An 18098-nucleotide genomic window follows, 5' to 3' on the forward strand; every position below is an offset into this window, starting at 1 on the left:
TGACTGTCCTCTTTTACCCCTTGGCTGCAGCACCGCCACCCGAAGTCACAGAAAGGTGCTTTCAATGTTAGCAGGCTTTAGTGGTTGCCTCCACAAAGCCTACTCAAAACTAACAAAAAAAGCCCAATTTAAGACCATTAAAATTTGGTGTGGGGGCTCATGTGATGGTGCAGTGGGGAAAGGCGCTTGCTGTCAAACCTGAGGACCTGAGTTCAAATCCCCCAGAACTTACACTGGAAGGACAGAACCAACTCCTAAGTGTTGTCCTCTGACATCCACATACCAGAGTGTGCACACACACCTACCCACCCCTACACAAATAAGTGTAATTAAAAATAATAAGTAAATCTGTAAAATTCATCTGCCAGTTTTTTAATTTGCCAACAGTGTGAGACTTGGGGAAGAGGAGTCCAGCTTTGCTTCTCAGCCCAGGGACTGTCAGATCGATGGGCAGCTTTTGAAATCTACTGTGATCATGACGGTGCAATCCATAGCAGAAAACTGATTTAATGCCCATGATGATTTAGACAACTTTAAAAAAATCATTGATGACCGGGGAGGAAAGGAAGGTGTGGACTGGGAGGCTGTAAGCAGGACCCTCGGTATACACGTCTTAAGCCACACCCACAAGCCGCTGGCTGTAGTCTTGGCGTCCTCGGGCCTCATGGAACTCATGGATCCTGACCACAGAAGGGACTCTGAGCTGCTTCAAGGGTAAGTTGGCAGCTGCACTGCTTTGTGGGACACTCACTAGGGAAGCTATCCTTGCAGAGTTGAGCATTCGCTGTTCAAGTGTAACGTACATTTTCTATTTTCCACCAACTATTTATACATTGCCCACGTACCACCACTTCTTGTCAATATATGACCCGTGGGGACTTCAGGAAGGGCAGAATGTGGCCACTCCCAGAGTCTTTAGCGGCAGTCCCGTCATACTGCACCATTAACCTCTGACATGAACCAGCTAGAATAGCGGTGTCGGGAGCAGCCAAGAGGATCTAGGAAGACAGGATATTTAAATATTTAAGCGGGAGGGTTGTCAATTACCTTTTTTTTTTTTTTTTGCTCCATTTTATGCTGTGGAAAGTTCTACCATGTTTCTATCTCACTTTCCTGCCTCTACATCACCAGTGTGATGAACTTCAGAAAGAGCAGTTTGAAATACCCAAGCCGCTGTGTCTTCTCATGCTGATAGAAACTTTGACCTTCTATATCAAAGCCAACAGACACTCCTGAGGAAAGTACTTTGAAGTATAAAGACAGTCAGAGTCCCTACCCTCAGGGAGGCCATGATAAAAACACAGATTTACCTACGTACAGGGCAGGCTAGGGACAAGTTCTGTTGATAACAGGGATAAACAAGAGCAGCTGGGGGCAAGGCAGAGTTGCACAAGTGATTTGCATAATCTTTACCAACCCAGGTGCTTCTATTTCTTTTGCCTGTATATAGTCTAAGTCCCAAACCATACCTGAAATCAGTCTAACCACCACAAACTCTCGGTCCTTCCTCCAGATTAGCTCTCTGTGACATGGATGGACGAACAGATGGATAGATAGATAGATAGATAGATAGATAGATAGATAGATAGATAGATAGGCAGGCAGACAGGCAGATAAATCCTTTGTTCACTCCTAGAGGAAGGCAAATCGCTAGTTCCAATGGTAGGGCTAGCAAGGTACATTCTATCTCAGGCTACCCTACCCTAACTTGGATAATAAACAACATTTCAGCTTTAAAGGTAAATATAGAATATTTACATATGTAAATGGAGATCGATATAATCTCCATTTCTGAATTTCTCTGCTTATCATAAATGCCAATGATATAATGGGAAGTCAATTTATATTCTGTGAATGAAAGAAGCCAAAGAACTGGAGAAGAGGTAGGGTCTCAAGAGCCACAAGGAGAAGCCACCAGCACACAACAGTCTCACACGTAAGCCAGACGGAGAAAAAAGGTCATGAAAGCTACATTCCACGTGTTTACTGGCGCCTGCTCTGAGAGGCAAAGCTACCTCTGCCTTCTAGTGTTTTAGCCTCCAACACTGAGCATAGAGAGAAGAAGCTATAAGCTGCTGAGGCTTCATCACCCAGCATTATCTTCACCCCTGTGCCCCAAGGCCTTGTAAACCACACTGCTCTGGATCAATTCATTTGCTTGCTATCTATTAACTGAAAGACTATTCTATAAGCACAGAGAGCATGGGCATCTCTACAAAGCCAGTCTTTAGTGGCTTTACAGGTCCCCGATGCTTTCTGCGCTGGCTCTCTGCAGAAGCTATTCTAAGCCTTCCAGAGCTCCCACTCAGCCACACAACCTTGTCTTCAGGTTCACCTAGAAAATGGCACTATTTGGGCTTGAAATACACATTCTTGCTGCCCACACCTGCCCCCATCTCGGCTCTGCTCACGCCACACACTGCCTCTTACACCCATCAGCTCAGTCAGCAACCCTGCCCCATCGAACAGCTCCTTCTGATCTTCATATAAACACATTCAAAGGTTTTAAAGCACAGAAAAAGGGGCAACAAAACCACAATGCTCTCATCGTCCAAATGCTCCCCGGCTGTATCTGGCTCCTAACAGCCAAGCCGCAGGAAGAAGCCTGCTGCCCCACTCCAAAGTAACAGCCTAATGCACACCACCCGGCCCTGAAAACCACCCCCAGCCACGTGACCACGCAAGTCCCAAGTTCACAAATTCAAGTCACCTCTCGATTCCTCCCGGGCCTGCCCTCTCCACAGCACCTGACATTTAGCAACCTCCATCTTGGAACTGTCTGATGCTGGGGTCCTATGACATCACCGCCGGGGTGACGCTACTCTTCACTTAAGAATGCTCTTGCTCAGCCTTCTGGTCAACCTTGCATTTTAACATTTTCCCAGGATTCTATTCTTGGCTTTCCTCTTCTCAAACTCAGCTCTCCCTGGGGAGAAGGAGCGGCAGAGCACTGTTTACACTATGAATTATCCCACACGCCCGTAAATCAGTAAGACAGACTCTGCACCCACTCGCTTCCTCTCCTGCCTTATCCCACCAGCGCTCACCTCTGTCACGGTCCTTTCTGTTTGCTTCCCTGGCTGTCCCGTGCTCCGTGCACCCAACCACCAGACACTAGTGTCGCAGTGGGGATGTCCTGGTGGGAGGGTTGGAAGTGTGGGTGGGTGTGATGACTTAGCAAAAGCAGTGCATCACAGGGGAGTTAAAAAGTGTGTCACTGCGAGAAGAGCCACCACAGCTCCCTAAACTAAGAAAAATCTAGAGGGAGATTTACATATGTCTGAAACACAGTCTAATTGTGTAGCTCAGGCTGCCCTGAAATTCACGGCAATTCTTCTGCCTCAGCCTCCCACGTGCTAGGATTATAGATATGGGCTACTGTGTGTGTGTGTGTTTTATGTATGAATGTATTTTAAATATACATATTCAAATATATATATGTGTGTGTGTGTGTAAAAAACATTTAAACCCAAGTTTACTGAGGCAAAACGGATAATATATCTGGTGTTAGAACATAAAACATTCATCAGAAGTGATGGTGTCGGTGAGGACCGAACATTAGAACAGCCTCCCCCAGGCCTTGAACAGGGAACATAACCGTACCTACCGTGAAGCTGTTGTTGGCATTTTTTGTGCTTGCTTCGGCGACACTGGCATCTGAGAGGTCAACTTCGTCAAATATCAAGGACTGTTGACAAGAACACAAACACGTTATGCAGAGCCCCAGCTCCAGGCTCTTCACCATCAGCCCGTGGCCATAAAGGCAATGGCAAGAGTTAGGGATCAAAAATGAGGTACCTTAGGGACACTGCATGATTTTGTCTCGAGAATGAGCAAAACCGTGAGACACGGCTGCCCTATAAAGCTGTGCAGCTTCCACACAAATGACTGCTAGCCCTGTCTGTCATGGTGATGGAGCAGTAACTGAGGGACACACACACACATGTGCACACACATACACACACATATACTCACACATACACACACAAGCACACACACATATACACACATACACACATACATACTCACACATACACACACACAAGCACACACACATATACACATACACACACACAAGCACACACATACTCACACACACACACACAAGCACACACACACATACACACATACACATACTCACACATATACACACACACACAAGCACACATACATACACACACACACACACACACACACACACACATGCACACACATGCAAGCTGTGGCCCATAGGTTTGTTGAGTGTAGACTGAGAACTAGCCCTGGCTCAGATCTTGGTAATGAATGCTTTAGACACTGACTGTTTCTTTCAAACTCTTAAACATTATTTTCATCGAAAAGTGTCAGTGGTGAAGGCTCTGGGGAAAAAAATTGGCATTTTTTAAAGGAACAAATTAGTCATTAGTACATACGAGTAAATACATATCTTTCCCATTTTTAGTGAGTCAGTCATTGTTCAACTTTCAGGCACACGTGGAGGTAGACTCTGCAGTCTACCTCCAAGGCTGCAGAGAAACATCGCCCCCTTTGTCTGATAGGTTCCACTCCCACACCTCCAGGGCCTTGCTGTTTGCTACACTAGTTTTCTTTAACTCAATCAGACTTGCTTCCTAACCAGAAGGGATGTGCATCGTAGCCAGCAGATGAACAGCAAGGCTCACCGCACTGAAGACAGACCTCAACCTGGAGGCCTGGAGAGGCAATGCGGTGGAAAGTCACCAGCAATCTCAGCAGAGAACAAACTCACCGTCTCATACATGGGACTAGCTGAGGGCCCTTAACTGGACATACAGTCATGGCGAACACAAAGCTGATGTCTCTACAGGGCAATGCACAATGACACGATGGAGCGGACCAGGGACAACAGTCAACATCGGACTTTAAAAATAAGATTACTTTGTTATTACTTAAACATAAGTATTCAGCTATTCCTTCTACTGCATTCCACAGACTAACAATTAGGTTTCTTGACTGGTTGGTTTTTCAGTTTCTACTAATGGCTCTACTGATTATATCAGGAACATACACTTTTGAAAATGGAAATGATTAGTTCTGTGGCATCCAGGCAACATTAAAATGTTAGTTTTAATAGGGATCTACATTATTGTTTCATTCAACTGTAATATAAAAATTATTTTGTCTCAGTTGTATTACAATATGTTTCTCACTCTGAACGTCTATCATAACGAAAGCATTATTTATGCCAGGGATTCTGAAAGCACTCGGCATGCATGGCCTTAAGCTTTCTCTCAGCAGCACATGGTAACCCCAACACACGGTGAACTGGGAGTGAGTTGAGCTCTGAGTTTATGTCTGACCCCAGAATGTAATTCCTCACCTCTACTGCAACCCTCACTCTCTTGTAGTCAGAAAAATTCAGAAGGGGAGAGGGAAAAAAGCCAAAGTTTTGAATCTATTTTAAGTTGTTTATAACTTATTTTAATGAAAAAGAAAGGGGAATCAAACAATATTAGATAATCTTAGGTCCCCATAAGATTATCCCTCAAGAATAGGACTGACTCGATAACTCCCCCTTGTGGTGGGGTGCAAGATGACCACATTTATAATAAATATTATGAGGACAATTAAGCTATAATGAATCCAAGACAAATGCAGCTTGTACAACCGAGGCTTTATAGTCTGAGAGCAGTGCCGAGAGCAGTCTTCTTGAGTTACCTTGGAGTCTTTCGCATAATAAAGTGTGCGGCCTCGAAGCTTGAAGTATCTCTTTTTCCACCTTTGGAAAGAGCTGGTTTGCTTGAGCAGCTGCCCTTCTTTAATACTGGTCTGGGGACAAAACAGAACCATAATGACAAGATGAAAATGAAACCCCAAACCAGACACAAGATCATTAGCATTCTTCCCACCGTGGCTTATATCTTACAGATTACAAGAGAGAATATTTTGTTCACACCATAGGGCAATCGAGAGAAGGTACATTAAGTGCCAGAAAATAAAAGTGAATTTGACATAGTTCTCAAAGATCATTTACAGGTAGGATTGGCTACCGACAGCATCTAGGAGACCTGGAGTCATTGTGTCCAGCTGGATACCCCTGAGAAATCTACCACGATCTTCTGGACAGTTACAAAACAAAACAAATGAATGTAAGAGACTTGTTGGGAGAGAGGGCTCCGTTAAGAAGGAGATAAAGAAAGTAGGGTAGAAAACAGCCAGAATTCATCAATGAAATTGTCAAAGAAAAAAAATTAACAAAATAGTTTATGAACAGTTTAAAAGGCGCATGCACCTAAACTAACATCCGCTAGAGAGTGACTTTCACACTGCTTGCATACAGTGAGAATGTTAGAGGTGCAGCGTCAGAAGCTGACTATTCAGGCAAACGACCTCTGGAGCCAGAAACAGGTTTCATTCCCAGCTGCAATACAGGCAACTGATGAACTCAGACAAGTCTTTAATGTCCTCATATTCATTTGTACAAAGTATATTGCCAGGACATAATGGACAGCTTAGTGTAATAAACAAGGATGCTTGTTCTTACAGCCAACGCAGATGCGAAACAGTACATGTGCTAGCCCAGCATCAACATCAGCAACCCAAGTGGGAGTCGAGGGTGCCCTCCGCAGAAGGCCTTTATACAACAAAGTCAGCATATGTGGGGTACACAAAGGTAGAGAGGCTGGAATTTGTTATGGCCCTAAAAGGCTCACATATTGAAGGCTTAGTCACCAGTGCGGCAGTGATTGGGACAGACATCAATCATGAGGGCGTGAACTTCACTTATCCATTGATCTATTCCTGAGCCATCAGGAGACAGAAGAATCGGCCTCCCCAGGAAATTAGGTCATTCATTGGGGGAAGGTGGGGGAGGCACCAAGTGGATACATTTTGTCCCCTACCTCTCTCAGTCTCTGTCTCCTTGCTTAGCCCTGCGTGTCTTCCCACAGCACACCACCTCACCACAGGACACTGGCGATGGACCCAACTGACCACCTGCCGAACCTTCGAAAACTTGTGAACCAAAATAAGATCCTTCCTCCTTTCAACTGTTCTCCCGGGGACTCTGTCAGCGCGAAGCAGATTCACAGACAGAAGACAGCACAGACATCCGAGAAGTCTTCAGAGAGCATTGTGTAACAAATGCATGTGTCTGCAATGGGCAGCAGGAGAAGGGTCTGGAAGACACAGTGGGCCTCTGTGACTCTGGACTAGATCCTGATGACTACACGGTTCACTTCCACTGTCAGCAGCAAAAAAAACTGAACTTCTCTAACTACACACAGCTAGTCTCCGACTCTCTCAGGCCCCTCCATTCACAATCAGCCCAGGGAAAGCATGGCTCAGGTATGCCTACGACCTGGTCCCTCAGAGAGCCATCTGGTTAACTCTTGCACTTCCCTCAAGTCTTTGGGCCAGGCGAGGATGTTCACATCCGTACATGTTTATATGTTGGTTGCGCACATACATGCACATGTGTGTGCACTTTTGTTCACCTGTGGAGAGGTGAAATGATATTTGTGGGTGTCATTCTTCAGGAGCCATCCACCATCTCACTGGGCTGCACCACACAGATGGGCCTGGCTGACTAGTGGGCCCCGGGGCCCCACAGGCCCTCCTGTGTCTGCCCCCCCAACTCTGGGATTGCAACAGTACACCACTGGGTCCAGCTTCCTTTAAGCTTTGATCTCAGTGACTTCCACCTCACATGGAGAATCACAATGCCTGCAAACTACTCCCGGTGATAATGAAGACTTTGTGAATGTCTGATTTCAGGATTTATTTGCAAGCTTTATAATAATGCCTTGTATAGTCAATGAGCTAGAAAACCTGAGGAAACGTTGTTTGCTAAAGCAATAAGGTCATGTTAATGTTTGCTTTGATTTTCAGTCAGATGTCCACTTTGCAATGTGCTCTAAGTATCCACTGGGAAATCACTGCATCTTAATGGTAACAAAATACTTCTGAAATTTCGGTACCAGAGAAACGGGTCTAGAATCAGCCAGATTTCCAGCCAGGCTCTGTGACACATGAACAGTACAGATCTAGGTCACTCTACTTCGTTATGACCACATTTTCTACCCCACGCCCCTCCCTCCAAAAGCCAGAACAATACCAATTTTACAAGCTTGTTGCTTCTAGGTTCGTGAAACAGTAACAACTGGAGAACATTCGGCACAGAGTCCAGGCCAGTCTCAGCAAGTGGGACCAAGTGTTATTATGATGATATCATTATGCTATTAAGTTCAGGCAGTATTTTCCAGGCATGAATTCTAAGAGCTTCTTGGAAAAGGTAAATAAGTGTTTGCTAGCTGCTGTCAGGACAAATAATCGCCGGAGCAGACAGAAAGGATCAAGACATGAAGGTTCCGGAGACCAGAGTCATGATCGGCCAGCCTGGAGAGAGGACCTGCCTTTCACTGAGAAATGTTTGAAGCAGGTAAGTAGCTTCTACAAGACATGTGAGACACGCTCAATGACAGAAAAGCCAGGAGACTTCATCCCAGGCAGCTAAAGGCAGAAAAGTGGTCAAAATGGGCGGCTGCTAGGGGGATGGAGGCTGGGGGCGGGGCTAAGTCCCACTCTTATTTCCTATCAGGAATGCAATAGAAACTACGGCGAACAGGTGAAAACCCAGGCTCCCCCTGAAGTCAAGGCCTCCCAGAAACAGCTCTGATGGGCTCTCAGAAGCCAGCATGCCAAGATCAGAGCAAGTGGTGGCCACACACTGGGTCACCCCCTCACAGATCCGAGCAGCCCACATTCTGGCACCTTCCTTGCGCTGCACAAGATGGCTCATCTCAAAAGCTCTCCCTCCCAGAACCCGAACAGAACGATATAAATCATGAAGAGACTCTCGCTTAAGGAAGCAGCATGTAACAGGTCACAGGACACCACACGCACACATCCCCCGCTCTCCTGTCACAGGACACCACAGGGCACACATCCCCCCACACCCCCGCTCTCCTACCTGCAGCATCTACTTCCACCTCTTAGCCTTTCCCTTTGGGCAACCAAGCAGCATATGTGACCTCTACCAAAAACCTAAAATACAACTGCGGGGAACTGTCACCGCTCATCAAGAACCTTCTCTGGTAGAAAGAACAGACACTTCACACTGTACTTTATTTAGGTCTGATTACAAAGATTTCGAACAAATGGCCACTGGTCACGGAACACTCCTTTTGAGAGAGACTCCAGAGTTGAGACAGCGTCCCAGGTCATGACACAGAGGCTGGTGACCCAGGAGCCTCACACTGGGGACACACCTTTGGTGGCATACAACTGCCTTTATTGAGTCTCTGGATCCCAAGGAGACTGCTCCAAAGCTGTCACAGACACATCTTCCCACTGAGGATGGAAACTTAAGAGCAAACATCTCTCCTCCCCCCACTTCTGAACTGAAGCTCTTGGTGTGAGAGAATTGATCCTGATGCACTGGGGGATACAGAGACAGGAGAATCCTTAGGGCTCACAGACCAGCCAACCTACCACATATGCAAGTGGCAAGTTCACTGTGAACCACTGTCTCAAAAACCAAGAGGAAGACACCTGACATCTTTGGCCTTCACACACCTGTGCTCGTGTACACACACACACACACACACACACACACACACATGCATGCAAACTCACAAAACAAAACAAACAACAAACAAATATATATAAATGTGTGTGTGTGTAACAATTTCACTCTGCATGGCTTATTTTAAATAGTAATTAGCCTTGTGGAATTCTCTGGGTAATCTGATTTTAGTTTGAGACAATGGAAATTCGTACTTTCTTACACCTTAATAGCCTACAATTTCTGAATAACAGTTTCCAGCCTTAATCTATTCTGTTTCATTGCTTGGAGCTTCAGAAATATAACTATGACTCATAAAAGGACAACAACACGAAAAGGTCGAGAGGGGATTCGGGAAGATATTAGACACTACAATAGTGTGGTGATTTGAATAAGAATGCCCCTAACAGGCCACCATATTTGAATGCTTAGTCATCAAGGAGTGGCACTATTTGAAAGGATTGGAAGGATTGGAAGGGGTGGCCTTGTGAAGAAGGAAGTATGTCTCTGAGGATGTGGAGATGGCTTTGAGGTTTCAAAAGCCCATGCCAAGGCCATTGCTCAGTGCCCCCTCCCCCTCCCGACTCTTTCTCCCTCAATCTCTCTCTGCTTGTGGATCAGGTTGTAGCTCTCGGCTGCTTCTCCAGCCCCATGCCTGTGTGGCACTATGCTCTCTGCCATAACATGATGATAACCGACTGAAGTCAGCCCTAATTAAATGGCTTCTTCGTAACAGTCGCTGTGGTCAATGACGTCTCTCCACAGCAATAGAGCCGTGATGAGACATGAGGGAAGAGAGCATCAATGGCTACACTTAGGAAATCTCCCATGAGTAATTCTAGGATCAGTCAGTCCTTGAAGAAATGTTAACTTAGCATCTGTGCTTAAGATGGGAAGCTCGGTCTACAACTTAGTTGCTTGCATGTTTTATAAGCTTTTCACTGGACACGTGTTCTGCTTCATGGTTCATCTAGTCAGGGGAGATCCACAAAGTCAAAGGACTTGCACATTTTCCTCTTTGTTTATGATAGAAGATACAGACTTGTCTCGATTTGAAAGAAAAAATGTACAAAACATAAATGCTTCATGGCTTATCTAGAGATAACGTGGAAAATATTGTTGTCATTTTAGTGAAGAAAATCAATTTTATATAGCTTACTTCAACATAAGTAAAAAGTGAGTTTCTTTGAAAACTCTCTGGTCTGAAAAGACTGAAGTTTTAGTATACAAGCAAAAAGACTGAGCAAAGACAGAGAAGAGACTGGAGGGTGAGGTCCTACTCCACTCTAAACCATTTCCTATGGACACATTCGGAGCAAGAAGACAATTTCCGCCTTCCAGTTGTCTATCCACTAATAACCAGGCCCCAGTGGATAACCAAATCCAGTAGCCACGTCGATGGCTGATTAAACATGGGCCACACAACAAAAGCAAAAGTCATGAAGAGGACCAGTGGGGTAGGGGAGGCATTGGTAAGGCTGGGAGGAAAGATAAGAAAAGAAGAGAGAGGGACCAAGCCAAGTAACTAACTAACGACCATATTGCTGGACAATGTAACTACGTACTAAACACTACTGAAATGTGTGCGTGTGCGTGCTAAGACAGTAAACTTTATGTTCCGTGATATCTTTTAGCAAAATAAAAAAATATATTTTTAAAAGAATTTAAAATGCAGCTAATAGTCCAAAAGCCACTGGAATAACAATGCCCTTGGCAAAATATTCCTTAAAGGGGGCAGTGTCTGAATCTATTTTAAACCTGGTAATAGAAAGAAAACCACAGTGAGGGACAAGAGCCATCCGTATCTCCAGCCCAAGCCTAAACACCTGGCATCTCCCACAGGGCTGCCTTTCAGACCAGACAAGGCCACTGTGGAGGCTGCATGAAAGCAGGCTCCGGCAGCATGGCTGCGGCCCTACATTAGTTACTGCCAATCTGTCCTCTTGAAATAGTTGCTGTTTCTTTTTCACGTACAAAGTATTTACTTTTCACCCTACAACTGTTTTAAAGCATACAGAACAGACATGTCCCTCTGCCGTGGCCTCGTTTCCAGACATTTTGAGGTTACCAAGGAGAGATGGGAAGAAGGGGACAAGGGGAGTACACCCCTTCTGAAGCATCTCAAATCTCTTGTGGTAGAATCCTCGGATCCTCGGGTATAGACAGTGTTAAGACACTGTTAAAATCAAATTTATCCTAGGAATAAATCATTGAGAAATTCAAATTGGAGCAGTACAAGTATTGAGATATTTGTAAAGTTCTGTTCACAATAATGAAGAAGCTAAATACAATGCACAGTTGAGAGGGGGTTTTTCTTGGTTTTTGGTTTTTTTTTTTTAAAAATAAAGAAGTCACAAATGGATCTACTTTTCTTATACAAGCACTATTTTACAAAGACACAAATAACCTACTTCCATCCTTCCCTTGGTCATCAAGATAATTTTTTAAAATGAAGCCCTGAATATTCTATGCCTTCGATGCCTGCACTAGCAAATCCACAGCCATCAGAAAGACTAGAAGTGATGCTCTCTAACCTCTGACCTGTGGCTTCCAGGATCCCTTTGCTTTGAACCTCCTCCTTTAATTTGCCTATTTTGAAACCTAAATACCTCCCTCTGATGCCACCACACTGTGGCTGCCTGGAATCTCCCTGCCCACCTCTGTTTCTCTGGTTCTTCCTCACACCACTGTGCTAACAGCTCTTACTCTCAAGAGCACTGACAGCCTGATTCAGCTGACTTTTCTGAAGAGAAGGCATCCGTGATCTTTACCCAGAGATGGACCCTTGTGCAGGGTGCAGCACTCACCTGCCCAGCAGAAGTGTCTCCTGAGGTAGCCACTTCTTGATTAGACTTGACACCTGCTCCCACAGGAGGGAACTATCCTCCCAGATTATACTACAGAGCTATAGTAGCTAAAACAGCATGACACTGACACTAAAATAGACACAAAAACAAAATTGAAGACCCAGACTTAACCCCATCCACCTACAGGCACCTGGTTTTTCAAAGAACCCAAAAAACACTCTGGAGAAGAGGTAACATCTTCAACAAATAGTGCTATCAAGCTGGCTAGCTGCATTTCGGAGAATTAAAAGAAATACTTGTCTAAACAGAGCTCTCAAAAGATGAAGCACAAATCGTTGAGAACCAGTCTGCAGACGTGTTCAGCATCCTTGGCCATCAGGGAAATGCAAATTGAAGCTACTTTGAGATTCATCTTTCCCCAGTCAGAATGGCCAAGATCAATAAACAAAGGGCGGCTCCTGCAGGTGGGGATGTGGGGGACCGGGAACATTCGATCATTGCTGGTGGGGGTGGAAACTGGTAAAGCCACTATGGAAATCAGTGTGGAGGTTTCTCAAAAGGCTCCTCTGCATCTGACCAGAACCTATCACAGCTCTCGGCCTTCCAAGTAGCTCGGAATAATTGTTCAATGACCAAGTAAGCAGGAGCAAAGACTGGCGTTCAAATAACACTGCAGAAACGACCTTGTGGGAAACTGGAGCTGCGGGCTGTCCTTAGGAACTGCTCAGGCACAACCTAGGCAGGAAAGCTGGCTACATCCTGAGGCCTACAGCCAAGGTGCCTGCCTTGTAGCCAACCTGTCTTTTTCATAAGCAAATGCCCCTGTGGCCAGTGTAAGCAGTTGATTGTCCAATAATCTGAAGTTTATGCCAAAATTAGAAGCTTTTCTGTTTTCATGCACTGCTGGCTCCTAAGGGAAGCATCTGTCTCATGAGCACTCCTTGGGCGGTGTATAAAGGAGGCGTGCCTATGAAGTACTCCATCCCTGCCGGCACAATGCCTACAAGGGAGGAGAGGCATGTCTGGCTCAGCTGATGATCCAGTCCGCCATGAAATAGAAAGTCATGCCCGCAGCTGCGGGAGTTCCCTCTGTGTCGGCAGGAACTTGTTCATACAGGCTCTGAGCCAGGAGAGGTGGTGATGCCTGGTTCCAGCACGCAGAAGGTAGATCTCTGTAAGTTCAAGGACAGCCAGTGCTACACAGTGAGACCCTGTCTCCCATAAAAGGGGAAGGGGGACAGAATGTCAGGCTACAACTGCCACTCACCTCTGGAAACTCAGTTGTTCCTATCTCCTTGTTCATGAGTATAAGGAGGACTTAAAATAAATAAATCAATAAATCAATCTTACTTCATCTGGTAGGCTTGAGTCAATAAGCCAGATAGGTAAAGGAATTTACACATATTAACACCTTCTGAGTCAGCCTGACATCTCAGGTCTAGAGTCAGGAGGAGGGGCAGGAAGATCACAAGTGGGTGAGCTCTGTAAAAGGTAACTCAGTATTTTGGGTCCTTTTCTTTACTCGTGTTGTTCAGTGTATGCATTTACTCTCACCTAGCTTTAAACATTTAAAAAACTTCTGTGTGGGGCTGGAGAGACCACTCAGAGATTAAGGGTACTGACCCCTCTTGCTGAAAACCTGGGTTGGTTCCTAGCATCTACACAGAGGCTCACAACCACCTGTGACCAAATTCCAGGAGATTCAATGCCCTCTTCTAACCTAAGTAAGCTCCTGAATACATATGACACTGACACACACACACACACACACACACACACGCACACACATTAAATTTTTAAAATATTTTAGCGTTAAATATTTTTTGACAAGACACATTCACAGGAAACAACTGTCTCCTCACCCAGTGTTTCTTTCCTTGTGTGGAGCCCTAGTCACTAAGACTCTATTCTTTCTCCTCCACCATCAGTCTGGTTCCCCGCCTCAGAAAGGTAGATGGGTGTAGATTGTCCTGAAGCTGTTTGTATTTTATGTTAATTCCACTTCCCCAAAGAAGGGCTGCCTACTCTGAACCTTCCCATTTTAATTTAAAAAATAAAGGAGAGCCAGTGACTGGGTGGAGTGAGGGAGGTGGAGAGAGGGGTCAGAGAAAGGAGGAGGAGGAGAGAAACTCCAAGGTGAAGATCCAGAAAGATGAGCTAGATCCAGTGGGAATAATTGGCATTAAACAGCTATGAACATTAAGGATTTTACAGGTCTAATATCTCATATAGAAGGGCAGTTTGTATCTCTGTCTATTTGATGTAATCTTGTTGTGTAGTGGGTTTGTGGATTGAGAACTGAATACATAAACCTGTATGAAAAGCTACTGGGCCGTAGAGTTGTGTTTCTATGGATTTTGGGGTGAACAAACACCCCGGGACAGAGGCGGAAAACAGGCAGTGGAAAACCGCCAGAGAAGGGAGTCGTGCGGACAGTTAGAACGTGGGGGTGGCTCGGACCAGGCGACAGAGGTGCGGTGGCTCCAATAAAGAGATAAACCATTTTTATTATTTAATATTTACTGCAACAGATGGGCACCTGAACTTCATGACTGCACATGCTCACTTGCGACAACGCTTCCCATCTTCCTCTTGAAGGCCCACTTGCCCACACTTACCAAGCTATACCCAGCTACAGCTCAGACTGACACTGGATTTCCCAGCAGATGAAGATAGCCACATGTGCACAGCAGTAAGAGCTCAACACTGTCACCCAAAGCCAGTGCTGGCTCCAGCCGGATCCAACCCAAAATAAAACCTCTCCTACCAATGCTGAGTTAATTTTTTTTTAAATCAGAAAGCAACAAAGCTGGAGGGGAAAGACTACAGTGTGGACCATGAGGGACAACAGTATCCCAGCTCAGAGGAGAAGAAGCATTCAGAGAAGTTTCTAGAATCAATACTTAATATGAAGAGTGGAGGATGACACAGTGCATTGTCATTTAGAATATCACAAGCATTTCCCTGCTTTTAAGCTACAGTTGGTGCAGTGTGTTCAAACAGTTTTGTGTATCAGCCTAATCTGGGGTGTTTTCCCAAAGGTATATGGCCAGACACTCGCAGGGGAGACCCACACCAGGGCCAGCTCAGGTTTCTGGCCCAAGATATCATCTAGGATTCTTATAGCAACAGAGTTCAAAGGCCTGGTCAAACAAAATGAATTTACAGAACAAAATTAATGTTCAAAATAGTTTAGTTTTATGCACACAAAAATACGTTTTAATTATCAGAAATAACTGCTTAATTTTACATACCAAACACACATCAGTGTACACTTTCCTATTCTGGTTCTTTGGGGTGTCTGTAATGACGGGAAGCCGTAGTCTGGCCACCAGAGGGGGGTTCCAACAAATGCAGCTCACACCAGTGACTTAGGAAGGGAAAGCAAGCAATGGCCTGCAGCCTCATGGGGTTTCCTGGCTGTGGGAATTCCTATGACTTCATCTTTATTTAAGGAAAAGGTTCAATTTGTGAAAACACAAGCCGATTATACCATAGGCTGAACGGACACACGGGGTGAGAAGTGAGGTATGCCTACCTAAACTGGAGCAACAGATGCTCAGGAAAGCATCTAGGGGACTCCACCCACCTCTAAGTAGATCCAAAAGACCTACATTATGTATGTAATATTGTAAAATGTTAAGATAGCTGTGCTTAAATGCAAATTAGTATGTTCTAAAGCAAAGCAGTAGTGACCATATAATATAGTCAAATTACCCTTCATACAAAATGCCCAGTAGTTTTTAATATATTCTTTTCCTTGACTAGTTCATAATTTTCTTTTCTAAGAAAAGGTATAAAAGTAAAGTCAATTGGAAAATAATTATATCCTGTGAATTCTTATTTAATCCCTAAAATTAATCATTCTGTTTTTAATATGTACTCTCTTTATAGAAGTTCATAAGTATAAATTTCTAATTATAGAGATAAAACTGCATGGTTTTAAAAAGGGTTATTTTACCGAGAAGGAACAAAATATCCACGTCTCCTTAGAAACATTCTTTCACACATTACAATGAACTGCAAAATCTGACCACAAGGTGGCAGGAGCGTCACACTGATGCTCAGTCCTGGCTTGTTTCATGGGTGGTGTAAGGGAACTGTCATAAATGGTTATAAGACCTTGGCTGGGTGTGGTGGCACACACCTTTAATCCCAGCACTTGGGAAACAGAAGCAGGCAGATCTCTGAGTTTGGGACCAACCTGGCCTAATATAGCAAGTTCCAGGTCTGTCAGGACTACATACATACAGGCCTGTTTTTAAAAGAAAAACTCTTTCTAATCCTGAATTAACTTCTGCTTTATCAAGTGCCCATACTCATTCCCAAAAATAACCCTTTTTCCCACACATGACATTTTGATGTAACCACTTTCCCATGTGGCCACAATGATAAGGCTACTTTAAGAGGGGCATGTTGATGGGGCCTAAAATTAACTACTAAACACTATGTCCGGTTTTTAATAACTAGTAACTCATGTGCAAAACAGAAAACCACACCATTCCTGGCCCTCCGTAAGCCTGGCAGTCAGCATGCTCCCATTTCTGGTTCAGGGCTAGGGACGGGCTGGGGTTACTGGTGTTGTCAAGAACAGGATAGAAAGAAGGAAGTACAAGGAGCAATGATGGGCCATGTGCAGAGCATTGTACCATTCATACGATGTCAGGAAGAGCCAGTCCTCCCTATTCATATATACACACCCATGTCTGATTTCTGGAATTTTAGTCATGTGTTCAATATTCTCATGGTTTCTAGTTCTTCCCCCAAGAGAATATCCGGGTCCTGATAACACAGAAATACTCAATTAGACAGTCGACACCTCTAAGAATTCAGTCTCATGGGCTAATTTACATACAAATACATAGTGCCAGAAATTCCAAAAAAAAGACAAGCTAGTTTGTGTTGTTTTGTGTTTTTCTTAGTACCATAATTTCTCACAGATACACATAAACGCGCTCGTTCACGAGCACGCGCGCACACACACACACACACACACCACATACCACACACCACACAATAGAAACACATTTGACTGTCCTCCGTATTTAAGATGAGACAGAGGAAGAACCAGAGATGGGAGTCTGAGCAAATTTCTGGATTTAACAGCAGTAAACCCAGGGAGCTCCTCAACAGATTCCTAACTGTTGACAGCAGCATGCTCCCTTACCTGGATCCGTCCCTAACGTCATCAGAAAGGAAAGTCTCAAGTGAGAAAGTGCTTCCCTAAGATCCTGCCCGTAGGGAATTTTCTTAATTAGAGATTGATGGGGGAAGGTCTGGCCTATTGTGGGTGGAGCCATCCCTGGGCTGGTGGTCCTGAATTCTACAAGAAAGCAGGCTGAGCAAACCATGGGGAGCAAGCCAGTAAGCAGCACTCCTCCATGGCCTCTGCATCAGCTCCTGCCTCCAGGTTCCTGCCTTGTTTTAGTTCCTATCCTGATTTTTGTCTTCAGTGATAATATGTTCTCAACCTGTGCATTGAGACTCCTTTGGGTGACTGAATGACCCTTTCACAGGGGTCACCTAAGATCATTGGAAAACACAGATCTCCACATTTCGTAACATGAGCAAAATTAGTTATGAAGTTAGCAATGAAAATAATTTTATGATTGGCGGTCACCACAGCATGAGCAGCTGTACTGAAGGGTCACAGCCTTAGGAAGGTGGGGCCCTGAACTATGACAACCTGTCAGCAGAAGAAACACTTTCCCCTTAACTTGCCCGTGGCAACTTGCCTTTGGTCATGCGGTTTCGTTACAGCGATAGAA

General features: G+C 44.7%; 1 protein-coding gene across 1 annotated transcript in view; it reads right to left on the reverse strand.

Moving 5' to 3' along the window:
• Positions 1-18098, reverse strand: part of DGKH (diacylglycerol kinase eta) — a 152125-nt gene that overhangs the window by 78618 nt on the left and 55409 nt on the right. The window contains exons 3-4 of the mRNA XM_080917356.1: positions 5677-5787; positions 3608-3688 (exon numbers count right to left, since the gene is read on the reverse strand). Coding sequence (XP_080773482.1) covers positions 3608-3688; positions 5677-5787 — 192 coding nt within the window. The remainder of the gene's footprint in view (positions 1-3607; positions 3689-5676; positions 5788-18098) is intronic.

The sequence above is a fragment of the Micromys minutus genome (genome assembly GCF_963924665.1).
Source record: "Micromys minutus genome assembly, chromosome: 5".
NCBI lineage: Eukaryota > Metazoa > Chordata > Mammalia > Rodentia > Muridae > Micromys > Micromys minutus.